The 26,091-nt window shown below is 40.4% G+C and overlaps 1 protein-coding gene across 4 annotated transcripts in view; it reads right to left on the bottom strand.

Moving 5' to 3' along the window:
• The window catches only part of ZNF385B (zinc finger protein 385B), a 242,035-nt gene that overhangs the window by 56,889 nt on the left and 159,055 nt on the right, over window positions 1-26,091 (bottom strand). For all 4 annotated transcript variants that reach the window (XM_050916808.1, XM_050916810.1, XM_050916811.1 and 1 more), the window contains one exon: window positions 5,105-5,215. In XM_050916808.1, the coding sequence (XP_050772765.1) occupies window positions 5,105-5,215 (111 nt within the window). The remainder of the gene's footprint in view (window positions 1-5,104; window positions 5,216-26,091) is intronic.

Genomic DNA, 26,091 nt, shown 5'->3' with positions numbered 1-26,091 from the left:
CTAATATTTGGGCTGATGAAAAAAATGTGAAAACACATTAATTTGAACTCTGTTCTTTTTCACTTTGAACAATGTCCAGATGAGGATTAAGCGCCATCTTTTCATGGAAGAATTGAAGACAGGGTTCTTTAATTGACATATTTCACTTATTCTTCCATTTTCCATAATTGCTATAAGGAAAAAAAACATACTGGGAGGTCTCCACTAGAGGATTGATAAGGAGCATTCTTATGCCAATGCAATTTATGAAGACATAGGAGCTGTCAAGAGAAGGCTGACACCAGAAATCCATGGGCAGAAGATTGAATCTGTAGGTAACTGGGAATCTCTTATGAAGGACCCAATGCCATATGTTTGGAGTGGATTTAAGCTGAAACCTCTATACCTGGTGAACAAATCTTCCAAATAGTCTCGTATGCTGTGATTATGGAATGTTTCAGAGACTTTCTATTTAAGTTAGCCAGTTCCCAGGAGTAGCCATGTTGTTGAAAGCTCAGACTCAGGTTCTGTGCTGTAAAATCAAATCTGCAAAGATTAGACTGAGGCCAATACAGTCAGGGTCACTGATGCTTTACCTAGTCTTATTTTTTCCAAATAAATTTGGTGATTAGCAGGAAATTGGAAGGGCACACATGAATACATCTGCCCACTCGAAGGAAAAGGTGTCCCTCTTCCATGCCAAGAGATGCCATCGATGAGACCAAAATACTCATACTTCTCCAGTTGTTCTAAAAATTGTGGGTAAGTCTAGATATGGGAAGGAGTGGGGGGAATCACTTGTTTCACAGAGCCAAGGATGTCCTTGTTCAGCTTCTGCTTGTTTTCTACTAACAAATGACAATTGAGCATGTTAGCTTTGAAGTTTTGTCTTGTTCTGCGGAATGCCACAGTGACAGACAGGTGTGCTTCTCATGGAATGAAAGGAGTTTGGTGATCTGTGGTCCAGATTTGTATTCTGTTCCTCCTCGGCCATTCACATATGCCACCATGGTCTAATTGTCCCTCTTGATGTGGAATGTGAAGGTATTCTTTGAGAATTTTGTGAAGCGGGGCTTCTAATCATTGTCAGCTGCCTTGGAGGTACTATGAGTGTCCAACAGTAGAGCTAATGGTGCAGGCCGAAGAACTGGAGGGATTGGGGATCGTGGCTTGTATGTGCAGAACAGCAACATGAGCACGAACCACAAACACTTGGCGGCAAACTACTTGAGAACAGTAAAGAGAAGAATTAAAACTTGAAAACTGGGATAATTACCATTTGAGCTTCAAGAAAAACAAGACCCTGACATAATAGCAAGGAAGGTTTACTTTTTAGTGGGTTTTGTTAATTAGGAATTGCGGCTGGTGCACTGGGCTATGTGGAAAGAGTTTTCCTTTTATAAACATTTTTAGCACTAAGTCATTCAGCTAACGTAGGGGTAAATGCTTTAGGGAATCTCACCTTAGTCAACACTACTGAAACTCCTTATTTGTCCTCTCCCCAAAATGAGAGAGACTGCAAGGGAATGAAGGTGGTGGTAATACTCCAGGTCCCCATTTGACTCTAATATTCATGGGTATTCTATACATCAGGACTCATAATGCTTTAGAGAGGTTGCAAAACTGCCATTTTTACAACTATTCACTTTTGACCCCTTCTGTGATTGCCTTGAAGTGACAGCAGAAAGTCTTCTGACAAAGTGGAGATTGAAACTGGGGGAGTAAAGAGCTGACAGGTTTGCCTATGTTTGAGAACCTTCCCTCTCTCTAAAATGGTGTAGAGATAGACCCAGCTGCAGTAGCTTTGTCACATATGAGCACTTTCTCTTACTGCCAGATTACAGGCACATGGATTGTGCATTGCACTAGGTCCAATCCTACTAGACTCTCTGCTGCTAGCTTCTGCTATATTGCTGTGTACAGAATGAATGGCAGGCCCTGTAAAGTGGCAGCTTAGAGCAGGCTGCTCTGGCATGCATACCGATGAATCTAAGAGGAGAAAAAAAAGCAGGCTGTTATCCTGCAGATTCCAACTCTTGGAATGGTCTGCTGGTACAGGCAGACTGGCGATATGGAATAGACCACTCTGGTCCACTGCTGAGGGAAAACAGTGAAAAGTGTGGTTCTGATGACTGACAAACCCATAAATAAGAAGGTTCTCGCAGACTGATTAAAGGAAAACGTTGCTACTACTGTACTGCTATGCGCTGTGGAGAACAAAACTGCTCTCTCAGAGTCTGAATAAACTGTTCAAAGTGCAGTGATACAGCAGCCCACCAGAGGGAGCCTGAGTTCAAAAGGTGAAAGGAAGAAAAAAAGGCTGTGGTGCCTCCGCTGAGGCGGCAGGAGTAGGTCTAACCTAGGAGTGACATCCAGTCCAGGAAATAGCCATGTATGAGAAATGTATGTTTCATTTGTAAGGTAATAAAGGAAAATCTATTGATCTGTAATGGAAGAACTGTTCTCTTTCAGAGGGGAAAATAAGGGAACTACATTTAAAAGGGAGGAGAGTATAATCTGATGAATCCAGTCTGACGCCAGCTATGGACACGGGATGGCAGCGCTACAAACCTCTGCCAGCAAAGAAAAGAAGGCCAAATGGAACAGACTCCATCTCAGGAGACTTTCCTAGATGTAATTGTGGGGGCAGTCTTGTGGCCTCCGTAAGAAAGCTGAAAAGCAGTAAATCAGCGAAGAGCATGGTCAAAGCAGTAGCAGAAAAGGGTAGAATGGAAAAAACCTAGGGCTCTAGGGAGCAGCTTTCAAAAACTTTTAAAAAGTATTTCTTATAAGAAGGAGATAAAAATAGCAAATATTTTAATACTTCAGTATCATTTAGCGACAGCATACACTTGCTTCTTATAAACGTTATGTTTGCTCGGAGATGTTTTCATTTGTGTTAATGATTGCTTAATAGCATTAAAAGCCATTCTTCATGATTGGGTATGGCATGTCTTAAGAGTCTTGCACATGGAAATTAGTTCTCTTGACGTTAACTAGTCAGGAAAAAATCTTAATCTGCTCATATGCATTCATTCAGTGAGCTCTTTTAGAGCACATTTTGACCTGAATTGCATTGCAGTAGACAGAGCTTCACAGAACTTGACCAGACTAAAGGGACAACAGGAAGTCAAAATTCCCACTTATCTGAACTGAAAATATTTACTAGGGTATATATAGGGAAGGGTATAATTGGAGGGATCTGAAGCGAGGTTATCAGTAAAGCATGCAGGAACACAGGAGGAAGAAGAGATTTCTTCTAAAAAGGAAACAGATATAAAATATAAAAGGACACATACACTTGGAGGAAGTCTGTCTGCCTCCATTTCTCTTGAATTCTTTGTACTGTTCACTTAGAATACAAGAATGGCTGTACTGGGTCAGACCAAAGGTCCATCCAGCCCAGTATCCTGTCTACTGTCAGTAGCTAATGCCAGGTGCCCAGAGGGAGTGAACCTAACAGGTGATGATCAAGTGATCTCTCTCCTGTCGTCCATCACCACCCACTGAAAGACAGAGGCTAGGGACACCATTCCTTACCCATCCTGGCTAATAGCCATTAATGGACTTAACCTCCACAAATTTATCCAGTTCTCTTTTAAACGCTGTTATAGTCCTAGCCTTCACAACCTCCTCAGGCAAGGAGTTCCACAAGTTGACTGCACGCTGTGTGAAGAAGAGCTTCCTTTTATTTGTTTTAAACCTGTTGCCCATTAATTTCATTTGGTGGCCCCCAGTTCTTATATTGTGGGAACAAGTTAATAACTTTTCCTTATTCACTTTCTCCACATCACCCATGATTTTATATACCTCTATCAAATCTCCCTTAGTCTCCTCTTTTCCAAGCTGAAAAGTCCTAGCCTCTAATCTCTCCTCAATGGGACCCATTCCAAACCCCTAAGCATTTTAGGTGCCTTCTCTGAACCTTTTCTAATGCCAGTATATCCTTTTTGAGATGAGACGACCACATCTCTATGCAGTATTCAAGATGTGGGCATACTATGGATTTATATAAGGGCATTAAGATATTTTCTGTCTTATTCTCTATCCCCTTTTTAATTATTCCTAATATCCTGTTTGATTTTTTGACCGCCTCTGCACACTGCGTGAACGTCTGCAGAGAACTATCAACAATGACTCCAAGATCTTTTTCCTGATTTGTTGTAGCTAAATTAGCCCCCATCGTATTGTATGTATAGTTGGGGTTATTTTTCCCAATGTGCAATACTTTACATTTATCCATATTAAATTTCATTTGCCATTTTGTTGCCCAGTCACTTAGTTTTGTGAAATCTTTTTGAAGTTCTTCACAGTCTGCTTTGGTCTTAAGTATCCTGAGCAATTTAGTATCATCTGCAAACTTTGCCACCTCACTTTTTACCCCTTTCTCCAGATCATTTATGAATAAGTTGAATAGGATTGGTCCTAGGACTGATCCTTGGGGAATACCACTAGTTACCCCTCTCCATTCTGAAAATTTACCATTTATTCCTACCCTTTGTTCCCTGTCTTTTAACTAGTTCTCAATCTATGAGAGGATCTTCCCTCTTATCCCATGACAACTTTATTTACGTAAGAGCCTTTGGTGAGGGACCTTGTTAAAGGCTTTCTGGAAATCTTAGATATTAGTTGGTTGGCAAATAAAGTATCATTAACCTGTAGGACACTGGATTGTGATCTTGTCTTTTCTGTAGTTCACCAGTGTACCTGAACCCAAAGTACTTAGGTCCTGATTCAGGAAAAGCACTTACACATGTGCTTAAGTGTTGTACTGAAGAGGGATGCTTTCCAAAACTGGGACTTTAGAAAAACAACACTATCTAGCCTCAAACTACAGAAAGAAGGAGCAAGTTACTAGTCAGGTCTTTCAGCTCTTTTGGTAGATTTCCCCTGGTAGTGGCAGTCATGGTCAGGCAACTAAGTCTAAGCAACTAAGTCTAAGCCAAGTACCAAAAAAAAGTTAAAAATCACAGTGTGGGATGCCATTACAAGCTCACTTGTGAGTGGGCAAAATGTCATCCCAAATGGCTGGCATAAGCGTGGGCAGAACTGTAGAGGATTTAATTGAGAAAAAGATGTTTGGATTAATTAGACGCACTGCTAGAAAAAATATAATGATACTCACATCAGAGTTAAAGCGAAGCTGACAGACATTACAGGAAATAACTTGTTTCTTCTTTGGGGCAATGGATACTCCAAATGTGTGGTTTATGACTGCTTTTTGCACAGGATCCATCTGGAGAGCAAACAATAAAATACTCAATTAACAAACTTCACAGGCCAACAAACAATGCAGAAAAGGCTCAAAATAAAAAAAATGGAACTTGCAGGGGGAAAATGTTAATAAAACAGGAGGAAAGAGTATTGCAAACCTCATAATAAAAAATGATTAGAATTATCTCAAGATAGGGAATTTGTATCCCTCAGCTACCCCCATCACAGACCACTGGATGGTCCACCTCCCTTATCACTCAGAGCACCACTATCACATCAAGAGGCAAGGAGTTCATAAATCTCTCCTGCACCATATGCTGCTTCGATAGCCACACCGCTAAGCACCCTGCCTCCCCCAGAAGCACTAACATTTGTTTGTCTCTTTCTTTGCAAGGAAAAGTATCAGCACTCTGGAAAGGTGGGAGATAAGTGTCTTTGGTTTTTGTGGCACAAGTAAGCTCCAGAATCATCTTATGTGGTACATGTAGCTAAGCTGGCTTTGGGATGTAAAACTAGAGATGGGTGTTTGGGGGCATTAGAGGGAGAAGGGGACAATTTTAAATCTAGATTTCCGCCCCCCTCCCCCACAAAGGGGCTGCAAGTAGCAGCAGACCTGTAGCAGCTTCCCACTCACCTCACACACACAAATTAGGAAAATCATCTCTCATGGAGACATCTTTGTTAGAGGAGTTTCTTTACAGACTCTTTTACAACACTTACTTGCCTGGAAAAATTGACTCATATTCCTCAAGGATTTCCAAAATAGAATTGATGAGTGATACAATCCAAGAGAATATTCAAGTAATGAGTACTACCCAGGAAGTGTTTAAAAAGGACTTTGCACCAATTAAAGATGCAGCAGTTACCATACCAGCAAAAATGCTTTGACACTGAGAAAATAAGACACGCTTGAGACAAACTGAAAACACAAAGTGTCTGAATTCTGAGCTTGACAGAGAATTCTCAGGAACTGGGAACTGAAGAAGCCTTTCCTAAGTATCAGAACTCCAAGCTTGCCTCCATTGGCAACTGAGAAACCTGAAGGATTCCAGACAGCTCTATTAGTACCTCTGCTAATTCTGAGGGATTTGTTCAGGGTATTGAGGGGGGAAAAATTATAATTGTTATCTCACATTTGTATCACGGTAGCAGCCGTAAGCACCAGTTAAAAATAAGGCCCCATTGTGTGAGCCACTGTACAAATACAAAGAAAAATGTAGTCCCCACCCCAAACAGTTTAGAATAATGTATTTTACTTCTATATCTACATGTATTTATACGTGATTAATTTATTTAAAGATAAGCATAGTTTTGGCAAAAATGGGGAGGAAAAATAGTAGTCTACAATGAACAAAGTTTACATTTCCTAACTTTGTTTAGGGTTCCTACTCTTGGGGGAATTCTGTGTATCACATGAACTGTGCACATGTGCAGTGGCACAGAATTTTTTTTCCCTGCAGAAAATACATTCTTCTGGAAATATGCTGCAGTTACTCTTTTTGCCCACCAGGGGCCACAGCTATTGATAGGGAAGAGACAGAGGCTGCCTTCCTCACAGCGCCCTATGGTGGGGCCAGGTCAGGACAGAGACAGGGGCGGCTCCAGGCACCAGTACGCCAAGCGCATGCCTGGGGTGGCAAGCGACAGGGGCCACTCTGCCGGTCGCCATGAGAGAGGCAGGCAGGTTGCCTTCGGTGGCATGCCTGTGGATGGTCTGCTGGTCCTGCGGCTTCGGCAGATCTCCTGCAGGCGTGCCGCCGAATCCGTGGGACCGGGGACCTCCGGCAGGCAAGCCGCCAAAGGCAGCCTGCCTGCCGTGCTTGGGGCTGCAAAATACTTAGAGCCACCCCTGGACAGAGGCACAGGATATGGAGCGGGGAGGGGGGGAAATGGACAGGTCACAAACTGGAGTTCAGAAGTGTGGAGGGACAGACTAGGGTAGGGGCTGAAAGGGATTGGGGGTGCAGGGACTCATGGAGAATGGGGTGGCTGAGTAGGGGCACAATGACAGACAGGGAGGGGGTGCAGGGACACACATAGGAGAAGGGTGTCTGAGTGGGGTTGCAGGACCACATGGGGATGGAGGGAGAGGGATGCAGGAATACACAGGGATGGGGAAGGGAGGGGTGGCTGAATGGATGTGAAAGCACACAGTGGGATGGAGGGGTGCAGAGACACATTGGGGACAAGGGCAGATATGCCTGACTGAATGAAAGAAGTTCAGGGTCTGCATGGTGAAAACTCCCTAACAATCCCTCCCTGCCCCCAAAAAACCTGTTCCATATTTCTCCCACCCACATCCAACATCCCTCCAAGTTCACACCCTGGCTCTTTGCCAGCAATTACTTCCTTCTCTCTCATCTCCTCTGTTACCCCTGACTCCTCAAAGTCTTTGAACTACTTCTGAGGGATGCAGGAAAAAAATTTCTGTATTGAATTATTACTCAAAGATCTGTATTGATATGCCTAGTAAGGAATTTATTTGTCAAAAAACATTTCCTGAATCTTTTTTTTGTTGTTGTCTGCATTGTTACAGACATCGTTGCTGACAAGTGTTTTGAAATAAATTACCAAAATAATTGAAACTGGTGTGATTATGCAGTTAAATAAAATCTGCAGAATTTTAAAATATTGTAAGCAGAATTTTTAATTTTTGGTGCAGAATTCCCTGAGGAGTAATTTCCCATCACAGGAGGGAGTAGTTTGATTTTTGCTAAAAGATTATATTTTTCTTGCGGATTATTTTTCAGTCTCAGCAGTGATTTTCTTGCTATAATAATATATAAAAGAGTCATATGACTAGGATGATGCAAAGCTTGCATTTGACACTAAACTTAAGTTGATAAAGAGATGGAGAAAGAAAGTTGAAGTTACTTATTCTTTAGATCAGGTTTTTGCAGTGAATTAACTACTTCCAGATTTTCTGAAGCTGATGGCTAAATATTCTAGTTGTCCCCCTTAAAATATTTTTGATGCTTCTGGAGAAAGAAAACTGCATTAGTGAGGATTTTCTTAATACAAACACATACGTACATGTGCACACATACATACATTCAAGAAATATCTTTTGTAACATAGCTAGGAGGTTTTCTATTACTAACATTTAACAGATTAACAACTTTTTGGACTATAGTGAGATGATGTCCCCATTACCTCCAATCCAAAAAAAGAGGGTTTTCTAAAGTTCATAGCTAGCATTTATCCTTTTTGGAACTGTGATGTAATGTTTACCTGCTTTTGATAGTAAATACTGTATTTCACTGCCTTAAGAGTCATGAAAAACAAAAATTAAAAAACAAATGCAGCTCAACTACAGCGGATTACTTTGTTATAAACTGGTACTACAACACTGTCAGAGAAGAGCAATAAGAAAAATAATAAATGATAAAGCCTGAATAAAACATCATTGAAACACAGGGCTGGAGGGGACTGTGAGACATCATTTAGTACAGCTCCCTGCACTTGGCAGGACCAAGCTAACCTAGATCATCTCTGGCAGGTATTTGTCTAACCTGTTCTTAAAAACCGTCAGAGATTCCACCACCTCTTGGTAAATTGTTCCAGTACTTAAGTTATCCTGACAGGAGGTTTTTCATAATATCTAACCTAAATCTACCTTGCTACAGATTAAGCCTATTACTTTTTGCTTACCATTTCCTCTCTCTAATAGCCCTTAACATATTTGAAGATTTATCAAGTCCCTCTCCCCTCAGTCTTCTTTTCTCAAGACTAAACATGCCCAGATTTTTTCAACATATCCTCATAGGTCAGGTTTTCTGAAACTTATTTTTGTTGCTCTCCTCTGGACCCTCCAATTTATTCCTAAAACGTGGCATCCAGACTGGACACAATACTTCAGCTGAGGCCTCACCATGCCGAGTGGGACAATTACCTCCTATATCTTACATAAAACACTTCAGTTACACCCCAGAATATTGGCCTTTTACAACTGCATCACATTGTTTGGTCATATCCAATTTATGATCTACTATAGCCCCTAGACTCTTTTCTGCTTGCCTAGCCATTTAATACCCATTTTGTATACGTGCATCTGATTTTTTCCTTACTCAGTGTAGTGCTTCTTTATTGAACTCCATGTTGTTGATTTCAAACCAATTCTGTAATTAGTCAAGATCATTTTTAATTCTAATCCTGTCCTCCAAAATGCTTATCCTGCCCTTGAATGGTGGTAGACTCTGGACTGACCCCTGGAGACCCCACTTGATATGCCCTTCCCAGTTTGACAGCAAACAATTGCTAGCTACTCTGAGTATGTTCTTTCAACTAGTTGCATACCCATCTTAAGAAATTTCATATAGGCAACATTTCCCTAGTTTGGTTATGACAATGTCATGTGGGACTGTATCAAAATGATTAGAATGGAATAACCTCCTAGTGTTTCCAGAATACAGTGACAATGCTTAAGAATAACTCCAAAGCTAGAAATTAAGTAAAATTAAATACATTAAGCAAATTAAATAAAAATTAGTAAAACAATTTCTATTTCTGAACTCTACCCCTTATTGTATCACTCTACAAAATAAGCACAGTGTAGCAGAATGCTGATCTAAAGTACAGGTTACAGAACTTCTGCTTGCAAACTTTGTGATCATTCATTGTATAATATTAATCTAGCAGAAACATACATGAGATCATATTTAGAATTTGCTCCTGTACCAAATTTGTTGGGATGTAACCGACATTTAAATGTTTGTACCTAATGCAGTAGTATTTTAGCACAACATATGTTTTGTTTTTTCAATTAAACAGCTAGGCTTGCTAATCTAGAACAGAATAGTTTAGTGATGAAAAGTACCTCAACCCATCTGAGGTGTCTGAGATCAGTAAAAAGGAACAGCGAAGAAAACACTTATCTGCAGAACTACTAAAGAAGTAAAACCAGCAGCGATTCTCCTATGTACTCCAGATAATAATCCACAGCATTAATATTAGACAATTAGCAGTTTAGAAACTACAACAAAGACTATGCATAACGTCTCAAATTCGAACAGATACAGCAGCACAAGGACAAACTCTCATGAACAATACAGAGCACCCAGCCTCCAGAAGCTACAGCTCAAGATTCCCAAGGGAGTAGTTGTTGAACTTTCCCAAAGAAGAACTGAATGCAGTCTGGTCATGATTAGAATTCAAGAAGGTGCAACATTAACAATTAATAGGTTTTAAATATGTCAGAAACTAGGCTGGATTACAGCATGTTTGAATAGTAACATAGTATCTGTCTGCCAGACGGTTAATGCTGTGGGGTAAACTGATCTGGTATCACCAAATAAAATTAGATACATGTCGTTTTGAGTAAGGAGGTAATTTGCTGATTTAGGTGGTGTTTGTAACTCAATGGAAACACTGCGGTCTGTCAAGTTCCAGTAGTTAAGAATTTTTTCTGTAAGAAAGATGAACATCTGCTATATAATATATCGGTTACAAATACAAGCAACAATCTAGCATCTGGATGCTTATTATTGTGACTATAATATGAGCTACAGGCATAGTAAAGAGTTAATACATTTGCACTGAAGGTGGGTGGTAATGATATTGAAGATTAAAAACATTTTCTATTTCATTCTTTTATTGCAAATACATATATGAAATAAAGGGAAAACCAGTTGGGTTAAATAAAACTAAGCAGAAATAATGCCAAAAGCTTAAACACATAGTGCAAACCCATATTAATCTGAGCAATCCTTACTCATGCTATTAGTTGCAATGAAATCACAGTGACTATCTCTTGAGAGCATAGATTATTAGATTTCAGGGGATTGCAGCACTGGTCGTTCATTTTTTTCCCCTCTACACTTCCTGATTTCAGCCGGGACCAGAATGAGGAATATCCTCCTGTTATTTATCTTACATTTATATAACTCCTTTCATTTCAAAGGCTCCCAAGGTGCTTCCCAAAGTACATGGATAGCTGTCAAATGCAGTCATTTCTGGGGTGGAGGGAAGCAACAAAAAAGTTATGGTAAATTACAGAAGAGTCAGAAGGAGGAAAGGAAATGTTTGGCCCATAACACCAAAACAAACCCTACTATTATAAAATATATCAGGATCTTTGTTATATATATAGTATAGAGAACTTTTTGTGCAATATTCACACACAGCTGCACAGAACCCCATTTATGTACCTCAAAGGTGAAGAGCCTGCCGAGATGTGAACCACTTTTGTTCCAAGAAAGCTAGGTGTTTCCAAACCTTTTGCTTCAGCTAAACTACCAAATACTACAAGATGAGCTATTCTTGCCACATTACAAATCTACCTGTTCTTATGGATTTAAACTCTCTGGCGATTTGTAGTTCTGAATCTTGGATAAGTATCTGGATGCCTCTCTGAAAGGAAACTTTTGATTTTTGCCTATTACTAGAGAGGTATTGGTAATAAAACAAATTTGGCAGTCATCCAGCTTTGGGCGTATATTAACCTAGAGATGTGGCTGCCATTTTTCTCCACTGACTAACTCTGGCACAGGCCTGGCTTAAGAACTCTCCCTTTTCCTCCCATCGTTTATATCCATACCTCTGTCAGGCATCCAGGTATTCTGCTGCCACTACTCCACACTGATGAAATTTTCACCCAACCCTTTTCTTCTCTCACCTCAATGAATACAATTTCCACATTGATGCCTCTACAAGTCCTGACTCTTCTGCCTCCATCTGAGGTCTGTCTTCTCTCACATCAGAAATACTGCAATTCATACTCTAACTCCTCCATAGGCTCTCCATTCAATTCAAAATTGCCATCTGGTTTTTAAACACTCCTTGGAGTTGCTACAAATTATGAGAGCAACCCTGAGCGACATTTTGAAATTGTGTGCAAGGAAACTGGTTGTAAACTATATGTTGATAAGTGGGTATAAAAGTTTAAATTGGTGTGACTTCTGACTTAGTATGTGTTCAAAATCTGGGAGTCACCAGTCGAGATGCCTTTTCTCTCATCTTGATCTCCTAAAATCCTTTAAAAAAATCTACTGCTAGAGAAACTAATAATTGCTTTGCTGGCACAATCAGCTCTACTGCTTTATAAATGCAATTTTGCAATGTTTTCCATTTGTGAATGGAGACAAAGTGTCAAGTATCAGAGGAGTAGCCGTGTTAGTCTGGATCTGTAAAAGCAGCAAAGAGTCCTGTGGCACCTTATAGACTAACAGACGTTTTGGAGCATGAGCTTTCGTGGATAAATAGCCACTTCGTCGGAGACAAAGTGTTTCACACATAATTACCTACCCATTGGTAAGGCATGGGTTAACGTTTAAAATGCTGGTATTTGTACAAATCCATTAGACAACTCTTCCATTTTTTTCTTTTATTATTTAAAATACATAGTTCGGCAACCAGTAACAAGCAAACCCACTGGGTCAGATCCAGTCTATTTTTCAACTTCTCTCTAGCGCACTAGGTTTGATGCCAACATGATTTCATTCTGCATTTCAACTTTAAACCTCCTCAGGAGAGGTGGGCATGCTGCCATTATGAAGAACCGCTATATATTGGAGCTTAATTTAAATTCTGTCATTTACACCATATCTCTCCCCAGTACTCTACATATTCTGATGACTGATAAGAGTTATTAAGATAGACACATTTATTCAAAACAGAGCACACATTTAAAATGCACACTGTAAAAATCACAGATTGACAGTAGAAAAAGTTGAATGTGAAAAAAATTAAAATATTAGGTAAATAAAAACTATTCCATCCCAGTCCTCTGCTCAATGATAAATTATGCACTTCAGCAAGAATCATTTACAATTCACTTCTACTACTACTACTACTACATTTGCCACAATACACAGTATATAACACACACACATACTTAGATAAATGTTGCCATAACCCTTGTCACTGGGTCAAAGCCAAGTGTAATTTAAGGTTCAACTGAACAGTGTATTATATTTTTTTCTTGTTCACTTTACATCACTTTACACCCCGGAGTCAGCCCTGACGACACTTTTTTTTTTTAATTTGGAAAACCGTCAATGTTCTCTGCTGTAGTATGCCCTGCTGGTGTATTGTAAAATGTTTTGGAGTTGGAAAAGTCAAACACACACACACCCCGGTGGGGATTTGAGGCAAGAGACAGCTTCTTCAAAATCCCTAGCAGTTGACTCCAAGAACATGAGAATGGCTAATTCTAAAAGAAAGAATAGTAACTTCCAATTGTGGTCATCTGTGATAATCTTGTCACCGCATTGAGGGGTGCTCCTAACACCATCATCTTTATATAGCTATTATCTGCTTTGATTTCTTAATTACACATAGTATCAGCATAGAAGGTGAAACCCTAGTTTCACTGAAGTCAATGGCAAAACTCCCATTGATTTCAGTGGAGCCAGGATTTCATTGGGATATTTATCTCTGCCATCATTATTGTTTTTCAGTACTGGTCTTGCTTTTCCTGTGTGAGCACAGGTAGGGTGCAGTTTGCAACCCTTGCCCTGACAGGGGCAGAAGTGCCTGAGGTAGAAATCAGAGCTAAGGGATGGTTTTATCAATATCAATGTATGTCTTCCTCACCTCCTAGGGGTTTCCATGATGGGAGAAACTCTGAACTCTGACTGTGAACCAAATAGCATTTGCCCCAAATCAGCACTGATCACTTTGTGAACTGTGCCAGCAAGTTCCAGGTGTGGAACAACACATATGGCTGTGACCCGCACTCTGGAACTTCTCACTGGCCTGGGGATTGTAAACTGGGCTCTACCAGTGAAACTGAGCCCAAAATAGTCTAATAAAATGACAAATTTTAAAAAAATATAGTAATTCATTATTTCCCATTTGCTGATGTGCCAGACAGTACAGAAAAACACCAAAAACTATGTTAAAATTATGTGCGGTGCCCAGACAGAGAAAATTCAGAGTTCAGGTTTCTGCTCCATCCTAACAGTCCCTGATTTGTTACTGTCCTGCAGTGTTCTGAGCTGGGAGTGTCTGTGCCCCAAATGTTACACAGTAATGTTAACTGAGGCTAGATTAGTAATTTCAATTCTTTACCTTCTCCCTTTCGACAGTGTAAATTAGGCCTTTATAATTTGTTTTGAATTCTGCATTATTTTTATTAGCAGCCGTGAGTATTAGGCTGAGTATTTGGCACTGATTTTCTCTCTCTTGACTTACCATTTAGGCTCCCCTTCCTTCCCTTTGCCTTTATGGAGAGGGGAGGCTGTGCCCACAGAAGTGGGGAGTACTGCCTCTGTAGCATGTTTTCCTACGAAAACCTCTTTTTGGTGGATTGATGGGAAACCAGCAGGCTTGGATGGAGCAAGACAAAAACTGTTTCTACTCCATCAGATTTTCCTTCTACCTGCTTAAATCCACAGGATGCAGCAATGGAGATTACTGTAAGCAAACTCTTCAGTAATGTATGGGTTCATGGATTTTAAGGCCAGAAGGGACCACTATGATCATTTTGTCTGACTTCCTGAGTAGCATAAGCCTTTGACCCACATCCAGTGGAGAGTTACCCTTCCCTACTATGAAATCCCATAACTTGTGGACAGCCAGAGCATTGTTTTTTAGAAAGACATCCAATCTCCATTTAAAAGTTCCAAGTGATGATGAATTTTCCACCTCCCTCAGGAAACCATTCCCATGACTAATTACCCTCACAATTTAAAAGTTGAGTCTTATTGTTAGTATGAAGTTTTCCTACTTTAACTTCTAGCCAGTGAAACTGGTGCCTGTCTCTCTCAGATTAGAAGGGCAGCCTGAGTATGACACCTTCTCCATGCGTAGGTACTTATAGATTGTAATAGCATCACTTCTTAACCCTCTCTTTGTTAGGCTAAATAGATTAAGCTGCTTAAGTGTCTCATGATAAAGCATCTTTTCCAGACCTCAGATCATTTTGTAGCTTTTCTCTAATACCTATTCAGTTTTTTCATCATCTTTTGTGAAGTGTGGACACCAGAACTAGACAGTATCCCAGTAGCAGTTTAACCAATACTGTAATATTTTCCTGGTCCTAATCAATATGCCCCTGTACCTTCACCCAAGGATTGCGTTAATCCTTTTGCCAACAGCACTGCACTGGGAACTAATGTTCTCCATCACCATCACGGTCACTAATCCTTCTCTGCCATCCTATGCTGGAAGAGACCTAGGGATTTACTATCATTCACACTGTTAGATCTTCCTTTACCTGGCCCTGAAAGATGTTTTGAACAGATCATACAAGAAGAAAATAACCAGATGAGATCGCCATCTCTATGGGGTGCCTTGAAAACCTCTTGAGATGTTATTCTAAGATGCCTACTATTCTCCATCTCATGTGTTAATTTCCACCTCACTTCTACCTCTCTCTCTTTTTCCTTCTAATAAGAGTCTGACTCGGACAAAAATAATCTTGCAATGCTTTGCTATGCCCAGTTTGGCAGCCTAAGTGTAAGGCCCAACAGCCTGACTTCAGTAAAACTTTGCATCTCAGAAATCAGCCAAGAAAAAGGTTTTCAGAGTAAGGCATGTCAAATTCCCTACCCAAGGAGTGGCAAGTTGAGTAGTGCACCACCTTCTCTATCTGTGGTCTTTCAAGAATTGAACAACAATCAGACACAGAAGTTACATTTTCTGATCTTCTGCTATTCCTTTTCTTTTCTCCCTTCATGTGTGTGTCTGTCTTGTTTTGTCTGAAAAATAAACAAGTTCAGACTTTAATAAACTGTCATCTAAAACTAGATCTCCTTCCCTCTCTCTCCAGTAACGAGAGTTAAGAAACATTCAAGCAAGGGATTAGGCCTTTAAAAAACTCTACAGAGACAGATTCAGAAACTCAGAAAAATGCACATTTATGGGAATTTTTTTAAGTTACTATTTTGGGGGGTTTGACTGTTCTCTCTGCCCCCCCATTCATTATTTTTGTATGTGTTTAACAAAGGCTAAAAATAATTTCTTGTTTGGTGCTCTCAGTGTGTGAAACTGAGCCCCTGGAAATAATATGCTCTGCATACATACTGCTGGTGCTGTAAAAAAATAGAAAGTAATGAAGAGGATAATTTTAAAAACTATAATAGAGTAAACCCCTTGTCTGTTCTTTACAAAGATCCTGGCTCAAACTATTAAGAATCAGAAGGACACTCTACAGGACAGTACTGACAGAGGGCCCAGACTCCTATGCAGGGTCTTCTCAGGAGGGGAGCACTGTTCTCTAAAAAAACTGGGTTTATAATGTCAGTGACAACTGATCCTTAACTGGAGAATGGTATTCAGGATACCATCCAGAACTGTTTACAAGACAGGTTCCCCTTATGACAGGAAATGTTACACTTTGGATAAGACTGCTAGCTTGAAGCTGATGTAAACAACCTAAAAGGTGCTGAAGACACTTTAGGATAAGTACACTGACAAAAGATTTCAGAGAGAGAGAGAGAGAAATTGGTGAATTTGAGACTAAATGTTTCCTTTTTATTGGAAATGGAATCCAGCTTGAGAGTATTAAGTTAACAGCTTCTCTTTCAGCTCAGCCAGCGTACACCACTGCTATTACATTAGTGTCTGTATGGAAAATATATAGGACTGTTAAATGCAAACTAGTAAAGACAAGTCAGAAATTCAAGGAAGGAAGCTTGATTAGTGAGCATAAGTTTGGGAATATCAAAATCTGGGATCTACTAGGAGCTTTACTGACTCACCATTTAACCTTAGGCAAGTCACTTAAACTCTATGCTTTGTATTACTCATCCGTACAGTGATGGCTGTAGTATTTACAACCTCACAGAGATGTTGAGAAGGCTATTTGAAGTGTTTAAAGCACTTTATGAGCCTCTGATGAAGATGTTATGTAACTGTTATTTATTATTAATGATGCTGTTACTCAAAATCTGATTCACATTTGGAAAAAACACACCTATTTTTGCCTTCAGATCGGGAGAGTGGAGTGGGGGCAGAGGGAGAATGAAATTATGTTACTGTTTCTAAGACGTGCAAGAAGTCAAATCCTTACTCAAAATGTGTCTCTTTATAGTAAATGTTTAACATACACTGAAAGCAGGGTTATTCTGGTTACAGTGGGTCTGTTAGAATGAGACAAGAAAATCTACATGAAAAAATGCTGACGCGAGGAGAAGCAAATGACGCGAGGAGAAGCAAATGTGGGTCTAAGCCCCCTTTTCATCTCCCCTCAACTTGAAACTGGCTGGGGATTGAACAATCCCTTTCTCTAGAAGAGGGCTGCTCTAAATTGTGCTAGCTGGAGGAATCCCCTCTCACCTCCAGAATGCTCATGCTATGAAGGATAGAGGGTGTGGGAAGTACAGACTTTATGCCATCTCTGGATGATATGGAAATTCCCAGCATCCCCACAAAGGCAGCTTTAAGTCCCCTTTGCGATGCTGAGCCGTATAAAGGGAACTTAGGCTGGGCCAAGTATGTGGGGAAGGAAAAAGACATGAGAAGCCTAATCTTTACGGGCCAACTCTAACACTGCTACTTTCCATATACATATAAAATACAATAGCTAGAGAGAGGAAACAAGTAGGGCTGTCAAGTGATTAAAAAAATTAATCGTGATTAATCGCGCTTTTAAACAATAGAATAACATTTATTTTAAATATTTTTGGATGTTTACTAATTCCAATAACAATACAAAATACAAAGTGTACAGTACTCACTTTATATTTATTTTTTATTACAAATATTGGCACTGTAAAAACTAAAAATTTGTATTTTTCAATTCTCCTCATACAAGTATGGTAGTGCAGTGCTTCTCGAAGTCGAGCTGCCACTTGTTCAGGGAAAGACCCTGGCAGTCCAGGCCGATTTGTTTACCTGCCGCGTCCAAAGGTGCGGCTGATCGCGGCTCCCACTGGCCGCGGTTCGCCACTCCAGGCCAATGGGGGCGGTGGGAAGGGCAGCCAGCACATCCCTCGACCCGTGCTGGTTCCCGCAGCTCCCATTGGCCTGGAGTGGCAAACTGCAGCCAGTGGGAGCCGTGATCAGCCGAACCTGTGGATGCGGCAGGTAAACAAACCGGCCCAGACCACCAGGAGCACGCGGTGGACCAGCTTTGAGAAGCACTGCTGTAGTGCAATCTCTATCATGAAAGTTGAACTTACAGATGTAGAACTATGTACAAAAAAACTGCATTCAAAAATAAAATAATGTAAACTTTATTGCCTACAAGTCCACTCAGTCTTACTTCTTGGTCAGACAATCACTCAGACAAACAAGGTTGGTTACAATTTGCAGGAGGCTTCTTGTTTACAATGCTGCTGGCTTCTTGTTTACAATGTCACCTGAAAGTGAGAACAGGCATTCGCATGGAACTGTTGTAACCAGCGTTGCAAGGTATTTACGAGCCAGATGTGCTAAAGATTTATATGTCCCTTCATCCTACAACCACCATTCCAGAGGACATGCTTCCATGCTGATGATGGGTTTTGCTTGATAATGATCCAAAGCAGTGCAGACTGACGCATGTTCATTTTCATCATCTGAGTCAGATGCCACCAGCAGAAAGTTGATTTTCTTTTTTAGTGGTTTGGGTTGTGTAGTTTCCACATCAGAGTGTTGCTCTTTTAAGACTTCTAAAAGCATGCTCCACACCGCGTCCCTCTCAGATTTTGGATGGCACTTCAGATTCTTCAACCTTGGGTTGAGTGCTGTAGCTATTTTTAGAAATCTCACATGGCTTTGCGTTTTGTCAAATCTGCTGTGAAAGTGTTCTTAAAACGAGTACGTGCTGGGTCATCATCTGAGACTGCTATAACATGAAATATATGCAGAATGTGGGTAAAACAGAGCAGGAGACATACAATTCTCTCCACAAGGAGTACAGTCACAAATTTAATTGATGCATTATTTTTTAACGAGCATCGTCAGCATGGAAGCATGTCCCTGGAATGGTGCCCAAAGCAAGAAGGGGCACATGAGTGGCTGACATCCTGCGGGCAAAGGGCTACGAGGTTTACACCGATGCCCTGATCGTCGGGGCACTGGGTGCCTGGGACCCCTGTAATGAACGAGTACTTAGGGCCTGTGGGGTGGGCCGTCGCTATGCATGGCTCATGAGACGTTTGATGGTCTCGGACACTATCCGGTGGTCTAGGGACATTTACACAGAGCACATCACCGGCCACCGCCAATACCAAGAGTGAGCTGGCGTGGCTCTGTGCACCCACGGGGGGGAGGAGGCCTATAAACCCCCCCTACTGAACCATATCCCCTAAGCCCTAAAGCCACTGAACTAGATTCCACCATGTGAGGGTCATCCTGTCCCCATTACCCGGCCCACTTACTTATACCAATGACTGCCTATAACCCACGGTATGAGCGATGTACCCTCACTGCTTCCCTACTGCTTCCTGATACCACCCACCGTACACCCCGCATTGGGGGACCTTACAGACTGTATATGTTATGTGCTAACCAATTCCCAAATACCAGCATCCCCCTATACTCTGTATGTTGCCCCCAATGACCAACAACTGACGCTTTGAACTCTTTGTATCATCTTTATTTAAATATTCTCTAATAAACTTTTATATCTGGCATGTAAATACCTTGCAATGCTGGCTACAAAAGTTCCATGTGAACGCCTGTTCTCACTTTCAGTTGACAGTGTAAATAAGAAGCAGGCAGCAGTATCTCTTGTCAATGTAAACAAACTTGTTTGTCTTAGCGATTGGCAAAATAAGAAGAAGGACTGAGTGAACTTGTAGGCTCTAAAGTTTTACACTGTTTTGTTTCTGAGTGCAGTTACGTAACCAAAAAAAATCTGCATTTGTAAATTGCACTTTCATGATAAAGAGATTGCACTTCAGTACTTGTATGAGCTTAATTGAAAAATACTATTTCTTTTATCATTTTTACAGTGCATATATTTGTAATAAAAATAATATAAAGTGAGCACTGTGCACTTTGTATTCTGTGTTGTAATTGAAATCAATATTGAAAATGTAGAAAAACATCCAAAATATTTAATAAATTTTAATTGGTATTCTATTGCTATAAATGCAATTAATCATGATTAATTTTTTTGAGTTAATCATGGGAGTTAACTGTGATTCACAGCCCTAGAAACAATATGTTAACCTAGAGCACATTTTTATTATAGCCATGTTGCAAAATCCCAAATATAAAGATGAAAGGCAGACCAGGGCTGAGTCTGCGATTGGTATACCAGTTGATAACTGTCATCCACTCCTTGTAATCAACTAAGAGAGCAATGTGTTTTCTTGACTTAAAAATCAATAGTCTTTTGATCAGCAAAACACATTAACCAGTATCCTTTGAAGAACTTCTGGTAAAAGTAAAGTGTGGAAGGAAATCAATGAAGGATTTCTTCATGATTAATCAGATCTAACTTGAAACTTAAAGAAAGAATATATCTTGAACATGAATTGAGACGATAAGGACAAAAGTCTCAATAGAAAAGTAGAAGCTTCTCCCTACCAGTTGCAATTTTTATGTGACTGTAACAGGGTCAGCACCTGCCTCACGAGTGTCACCTCCTGGTTGATGTGAGCCTGCAATCTCTCTGCTTTGGAATGGGACAGTACCTGCCTCAAAAGAGCACCCCGTTCTGGTCAGGTGTAAGCCTGCTATTTCTTAGTTCTTGGTTGGAACAGGGTGGCACTTGCCTCTTGTGAGTGCCCTGCTGGCCGATGGTTTCTTCAGCAGGTCTTCAGTGACCAGAGCTGTTTGCAGGTGGAACAACCAAACCCACCTCTTCCAGCGTATACAGTCTTTACATTCCCGCCAAGGCTTCCTCCCTAGAGAAACTGCTATCCTTTAACAGTCCAACAGGGATCCATCGTGGTACCCTCAGTTGTGTGTGTCCTTTTCAGCAGCCCTAAATGGGCTCAGCCTTTAACCAGACCAGCAGGGTCCATCATGGAACCCTCACTTGGTCTGGCTAGGCTCTGGGCTCAGTCTTTGCTCAGCCCGACAGCTAGCCAGGAGCTCCTTCTTAGCTCCCCTGGTCTTCAGCAGCCCTCTCTGGGCACAGTCCAGCCACCTGCATGTAAATTATGGATGGTGCCCTTTGTAACCTGAGTACAAGGAGGGGGATGCAGTCAGGTGATACTTTGCCCAGGAAAGTGACCCAAAGACTGGAGGAGGAGCAATGGACATGCCGGAATCGAGGCAGCAGGGTCAATTTTAGTCTGCTGTGGGGGACTCTAGGGTATGTGGGCCAGGGTTCCCTCAAGATGAACTTGGCTGATTTCTATGCTAACAAGTTCTGTTCTACCCTATGTTCCTGTCAACTAATAAACCTTCTGTTTCACACACTGGCTGAAAGTCATGTCTGACTATAGAGTTGAGTTGCAGGACTGTTTGCTTCCCCAGGAGCCCCGCCCAAGCAGACTCATTGAAGGAAGCGCACGGTGTAAAAAGGGATGCTGAATGCTCCGAGGTCAGATCCAGGAAGGCCGAAGCTGTGTAAACTTCTTGCCCTGGAGACAGCATGCTAGAGAGAGGAGGCATGCTGCACCAGAGTCCTGACTGGCTTCATACAGAACAGTTCCAGAGCACTGGCCTGGTGACTCCATGACATGTCTGGAGTGAGTGGCCCTGAGCTGCCTGCCCAGGACTAGAGCAGAGGCAGTGGCTTCTGACAGTATGTTATCAGGCTGCTATTCCCTCCCACCAACCTGTCTCATCTGGACTGACAGCTCTGGATGCCTCTGTCCAGTTTGTGAGAGGGGACCCATATATGAGTACAGAATCAGCCTATGTGCCCTGCTTGAAGAGGAATAGGCACTGCAGTAATAACTAGACCACGGTACCCTCTGAGTTTTCCAAAACGTGAAGGTGCAAGTTGGCATTTAGAAATCAAATCAGGATCTAGTTAGATGTGGAATATTTCACTAATATGAAAGCTGCCACTGAGATTATAATGCTTGATTATCCCCGAGGCCAAGGCAAACTCAGAAGGAAAGCATATGAATTGCTGATTACTTTCTATTATGATACTCAGAAACTGTTTGATATTGCTTTTACACAGCAACAGAATGACAGTTCGCTTGTATTATTTTGAAGAAATTTACATCATGGAGTGCTGCTCTCTTCCAAAATCCACTCTTCTGAGGAGACAGTAGAAACCTTCTTGTCTTTTGTAAAACATACACCTCTCATTGTAGATGACACAGCTAGCAACAAGGTAGGCTACTCAACACTTTCTAATAAAAGATCCTATTTTCAGTTGCTTGTCACTAGAGCTGGTTGAGAACTGACTGAAAATTCACTTTCTGCAAAATCATAATTTTCTGTGGTAAAATTGCAATTTCCAAGAACAGAATTTTATTGTATGACTGAAATTCTATTTCCCAGCTAGTTATAACTTTGTGCATATGCACTGTGCTATACTTTTTGCTACCTGATCACAAACTATTTTCTCTGCGAGACCAGAGCCCCCATTCAGTACACAGAATGGATGGTGATCAGGCAATTAATCATAGCCGGGTGCTGAAAGAGGCTATTGTCTGTAGGATCCTTGCCTTATTTGTTGCAGGAGCTAGAAGTTGTGTGGTGAATGAGGCAGTGATTATATAATTAAATACTGTATCATAATGCATATGCATAAGGGGCCATTTTAAGGTTGCACAGGCATCCTTAATTATGACATTTCCTAACTTTTGAGTGCTTGTCTTTGCAACCTTAATGTTTTTATCTTAGGTTTGTTTTTTTTTAATGTAACAATACATTTCCTTCAGAGATAACTTCAGCTGACATGCTTGAAGGTGATGGGTGAGCTAACCTATTGTTTTAACAATAGATGTCTAAAAATATACTTGTCTAGAATCAATTACTTAACCAATTTTCGAAGGTTTTAATAATTTCTAAACATACAATTTTTTGCAGGCTAAAAATGAACTCAGATTAATAAGCACATTGTTGTACAGTATATTACCTGTAAATTGGGTATACAACTCATAAAATGCCATATCTTACATAGAAAGGGCTAGATCCTCAGATCCATGTGTCAATTTACACGAGCTGAGGATCCAGTGCAAGTTGTACATATAGGATTCTGCTGTGGATGAGTTAGAGCTATGTAGGACAGGGAAGATCAGTAGCTGAGCAAAGGTCTTTGAAGTCGTTACTTCTATTCAGTAGGAGGGCAAACAATATCTGAAGTCTGATTGGGGAAGCACACTTGAGGTGACAGTTGCTACACTTCTGTTAAAGGGGTACTCTGCAATCAAGGTCCAGTTCCTGGCAGGGCCACGCCTACTCTGACACTTTCCATGCACTTCGCCCTGACACGTATTTGCTGGCCTTGTTAGTGCTGTCTGCATTGGCTAGCTTCCCCTTTAGCACCCTAAACAGCAGCAACCAAACTAAGGCTTCTCCTTAAATAAATACCATGGGAGGGGGATCCATTCATTTTTGTCCCCCATCTACTGCACCCACCCAGGGAGGCAGCAATTTGATTTAAATTACATTTTAAATAAGGCCAATGGTAGGCTGAATTTACCCCTTCATAGATAGAATATACATGTAATTAAAATCCAGAGCCACCTCATATTCTAAAGCTCCTTACTGAGCCACATAATCAATTCAGTCAGGAAAATAAACACACACACAAAATCAAATCAGTGCAGAAAATGTATATTACACTTAAAAATAACCCATGCAGGCAGAGAAACAACTAATTAGAAAACGGAATATTTTAGCAAATGAAGTGAGAATACTTACATCTGTAGTATCACAGATGTTTTCAGTATTAAAAACTGTCAAGATTAACTATTTACAAAAGGGTCTAACCTAGTTTTATATATACTTCCATAAATAAAGGAGAGAATTCTTCTGGAAATACCATGCTCTTCAGGAAAGAACATGCTGTCTCAGGGATGTTCCTTTTAAGACGTTTTCCATTTACTACCATTTATCATCATTATATTTTCTTGCTCTGATACTTGCTGCATCATCAAATGTAAAGTAGAAGCTCTTTTCTTGTTGAGTCATTACAATTAACAAGCCAGAAATTGTCTCCACCTATGTCAAGTTTTAGAAAACATTTAGCGAACTGACAGTTGAATACAAACAGAGACAAGTATATCCCATGATGTTTCATTTCCAGGAGGTTCTTTTCCAAACCTCAAAAAGGTATGGAGACATAAATGAAGGCCCTGATCCAGCCTTTGTATCTAGCCCGTCAAAGTTAATTGGACTTCACAGAGGTTAATGCTAATTCATTGTGAGATCAGGGCCTACATTTCTTTTAATTACTCTCATAGGTGAAATCTGTAGGTTTCTAGGCCTGGAAACTCACAGGGTCCTACAATATCTAATGCATACTGTTAATCCATGATGTGCTATTGGCACTTGGGAAGATGATGCAAAGCCCTTTTAATTATATGGCTTCCTTCAGGCCCAGACTTAGGTGACCTAGATCTTACATACATTATGTATTCATTTGGGTTCCCTTTTATTTACCTAAATTTTGCAATGTTTGAGAGATCAGATTTCACATACACCCCCTCTCCCACCCCGCCTTACACACCGTTTGCTCAGGCTTACAATGACAGAGAAAAATAACAGGGTTTGGTCCTAAAGCCATCACTCATATTATCATGATGTAAAATATATATTTTCAGTGCATATGTTTAGTTAATAAGAATGAATACAAGACAGTCAGGGATGATTGTGCCCATTAGCAAATGACAAAGCCCATCATAAAAGGCTATTAAGGAAAATAAATAATGGCGGTGGAGGGGGCAAATTCTTGTGAATTAAAAAGGGAATAGAAGTAAACTACTGCTTCTCAGAGAATGGAGGTTAAAATACGGTGTGTCTGTGAGACGTACCAGTGCTGTTTAATATAGTTATCAGTGATTTCAAGGGAGAAAGTAGACAGCAAGCAGCTGAAGTATGCTGCTCTTTTGGATACTAAATACCACAGAATTGTGAGTGGCTCCAGGTGGGTTTAAACACTGGATAGGGGACGAGGCAGACGGACGTTAGCTTGGGTAAGTGTAAAGAAATACGTGTAGGCAAAAACAGTCAACATGTCCAGTCAGACTGGCCTCCAGATACTACTGCAATTTAAATGGTCAATAATAATGGTAATAAATAATGCATACTGATAGGCTTGACATTTGCAGGTTCCTCAAAGAAAAAGTTCAGTTAAAGAGTCTGGCTAACATACAGCAGCATTAAACAAAGAAAAACAAATAAGAGGCCTAAGTACCTTAGAACAGAACATATCACAATGATTGTGTATTGGAGAATGGTATGCCCTCATTTGCAGTACCATTTTTGGTTCCAACTCCCTCACACCTTAAGCACATCTGGAATGCTTTTTTGCATATGCACACATACATCTTGTGTGTATTTTCCAATGAATACATTAATATTCAAAATGTCTTATAATGGTCTTTGAAAGAAGTTGCTGGCATGCTACTCCATAATCCCCTCCAGCACTATGTACCACAACACAAGACCTCTCTGCAGAATATATTTACAAGTCATGAGGAAAAATCCTCTTGCTGTTTTCATGTCATACATACAAGTTTGCAAAAGGAAACATTTGGCAGTGGTTCAAATAAGCACTGTCTGGTGGTGCTGATAATGCAATTTTTTTCTGACTGCAGTGACAACTATGATGCTATACAATTCATGTACCCTTATGTATGAACAAACTATATTTACTGACTGGATAGAATTTATTCACACAATGACCTGAACCATTCCCCTTTCTGTTGCTATTAACTTGTTATTTACAGACTGATTCCCTGAGGAATTATCTGAACATGAAAAAAAAACAAGCTCAGCAAACATACAAAATATTAATTTTAAGTTGTATGCAATAAGCATATGGGAATAATTTAATGAACTGTAAAGGACATTAACAATAGAGATTTCAATAATATTTAGAATCTATTATGGGGCAATTAAGGAAGGAAGAGCAATTAAAAATAAAGATTAGACTGTAAAAACAGT

The sequence above is a fragment of the Gopherus flavomarginatus genome, chromosome 10, assembly GCF_025201925.1.
Source record: "Gopherus flavomarginatus isolate rGopFla2 chromosome 10, rGopFla2.mat.asm, whole genome shotgun sequence".
Classification (NCBI taxonomy): Eukaryota; Metazoa; Chordata; order Testudines; family Testudinidae; genus Gopherus; species Gopherus flavomarginatus.
Note: the sequence above shows the minus strand (reverse complement) of the source record. Positions and strands in the feature narration are given on the sequence as shown.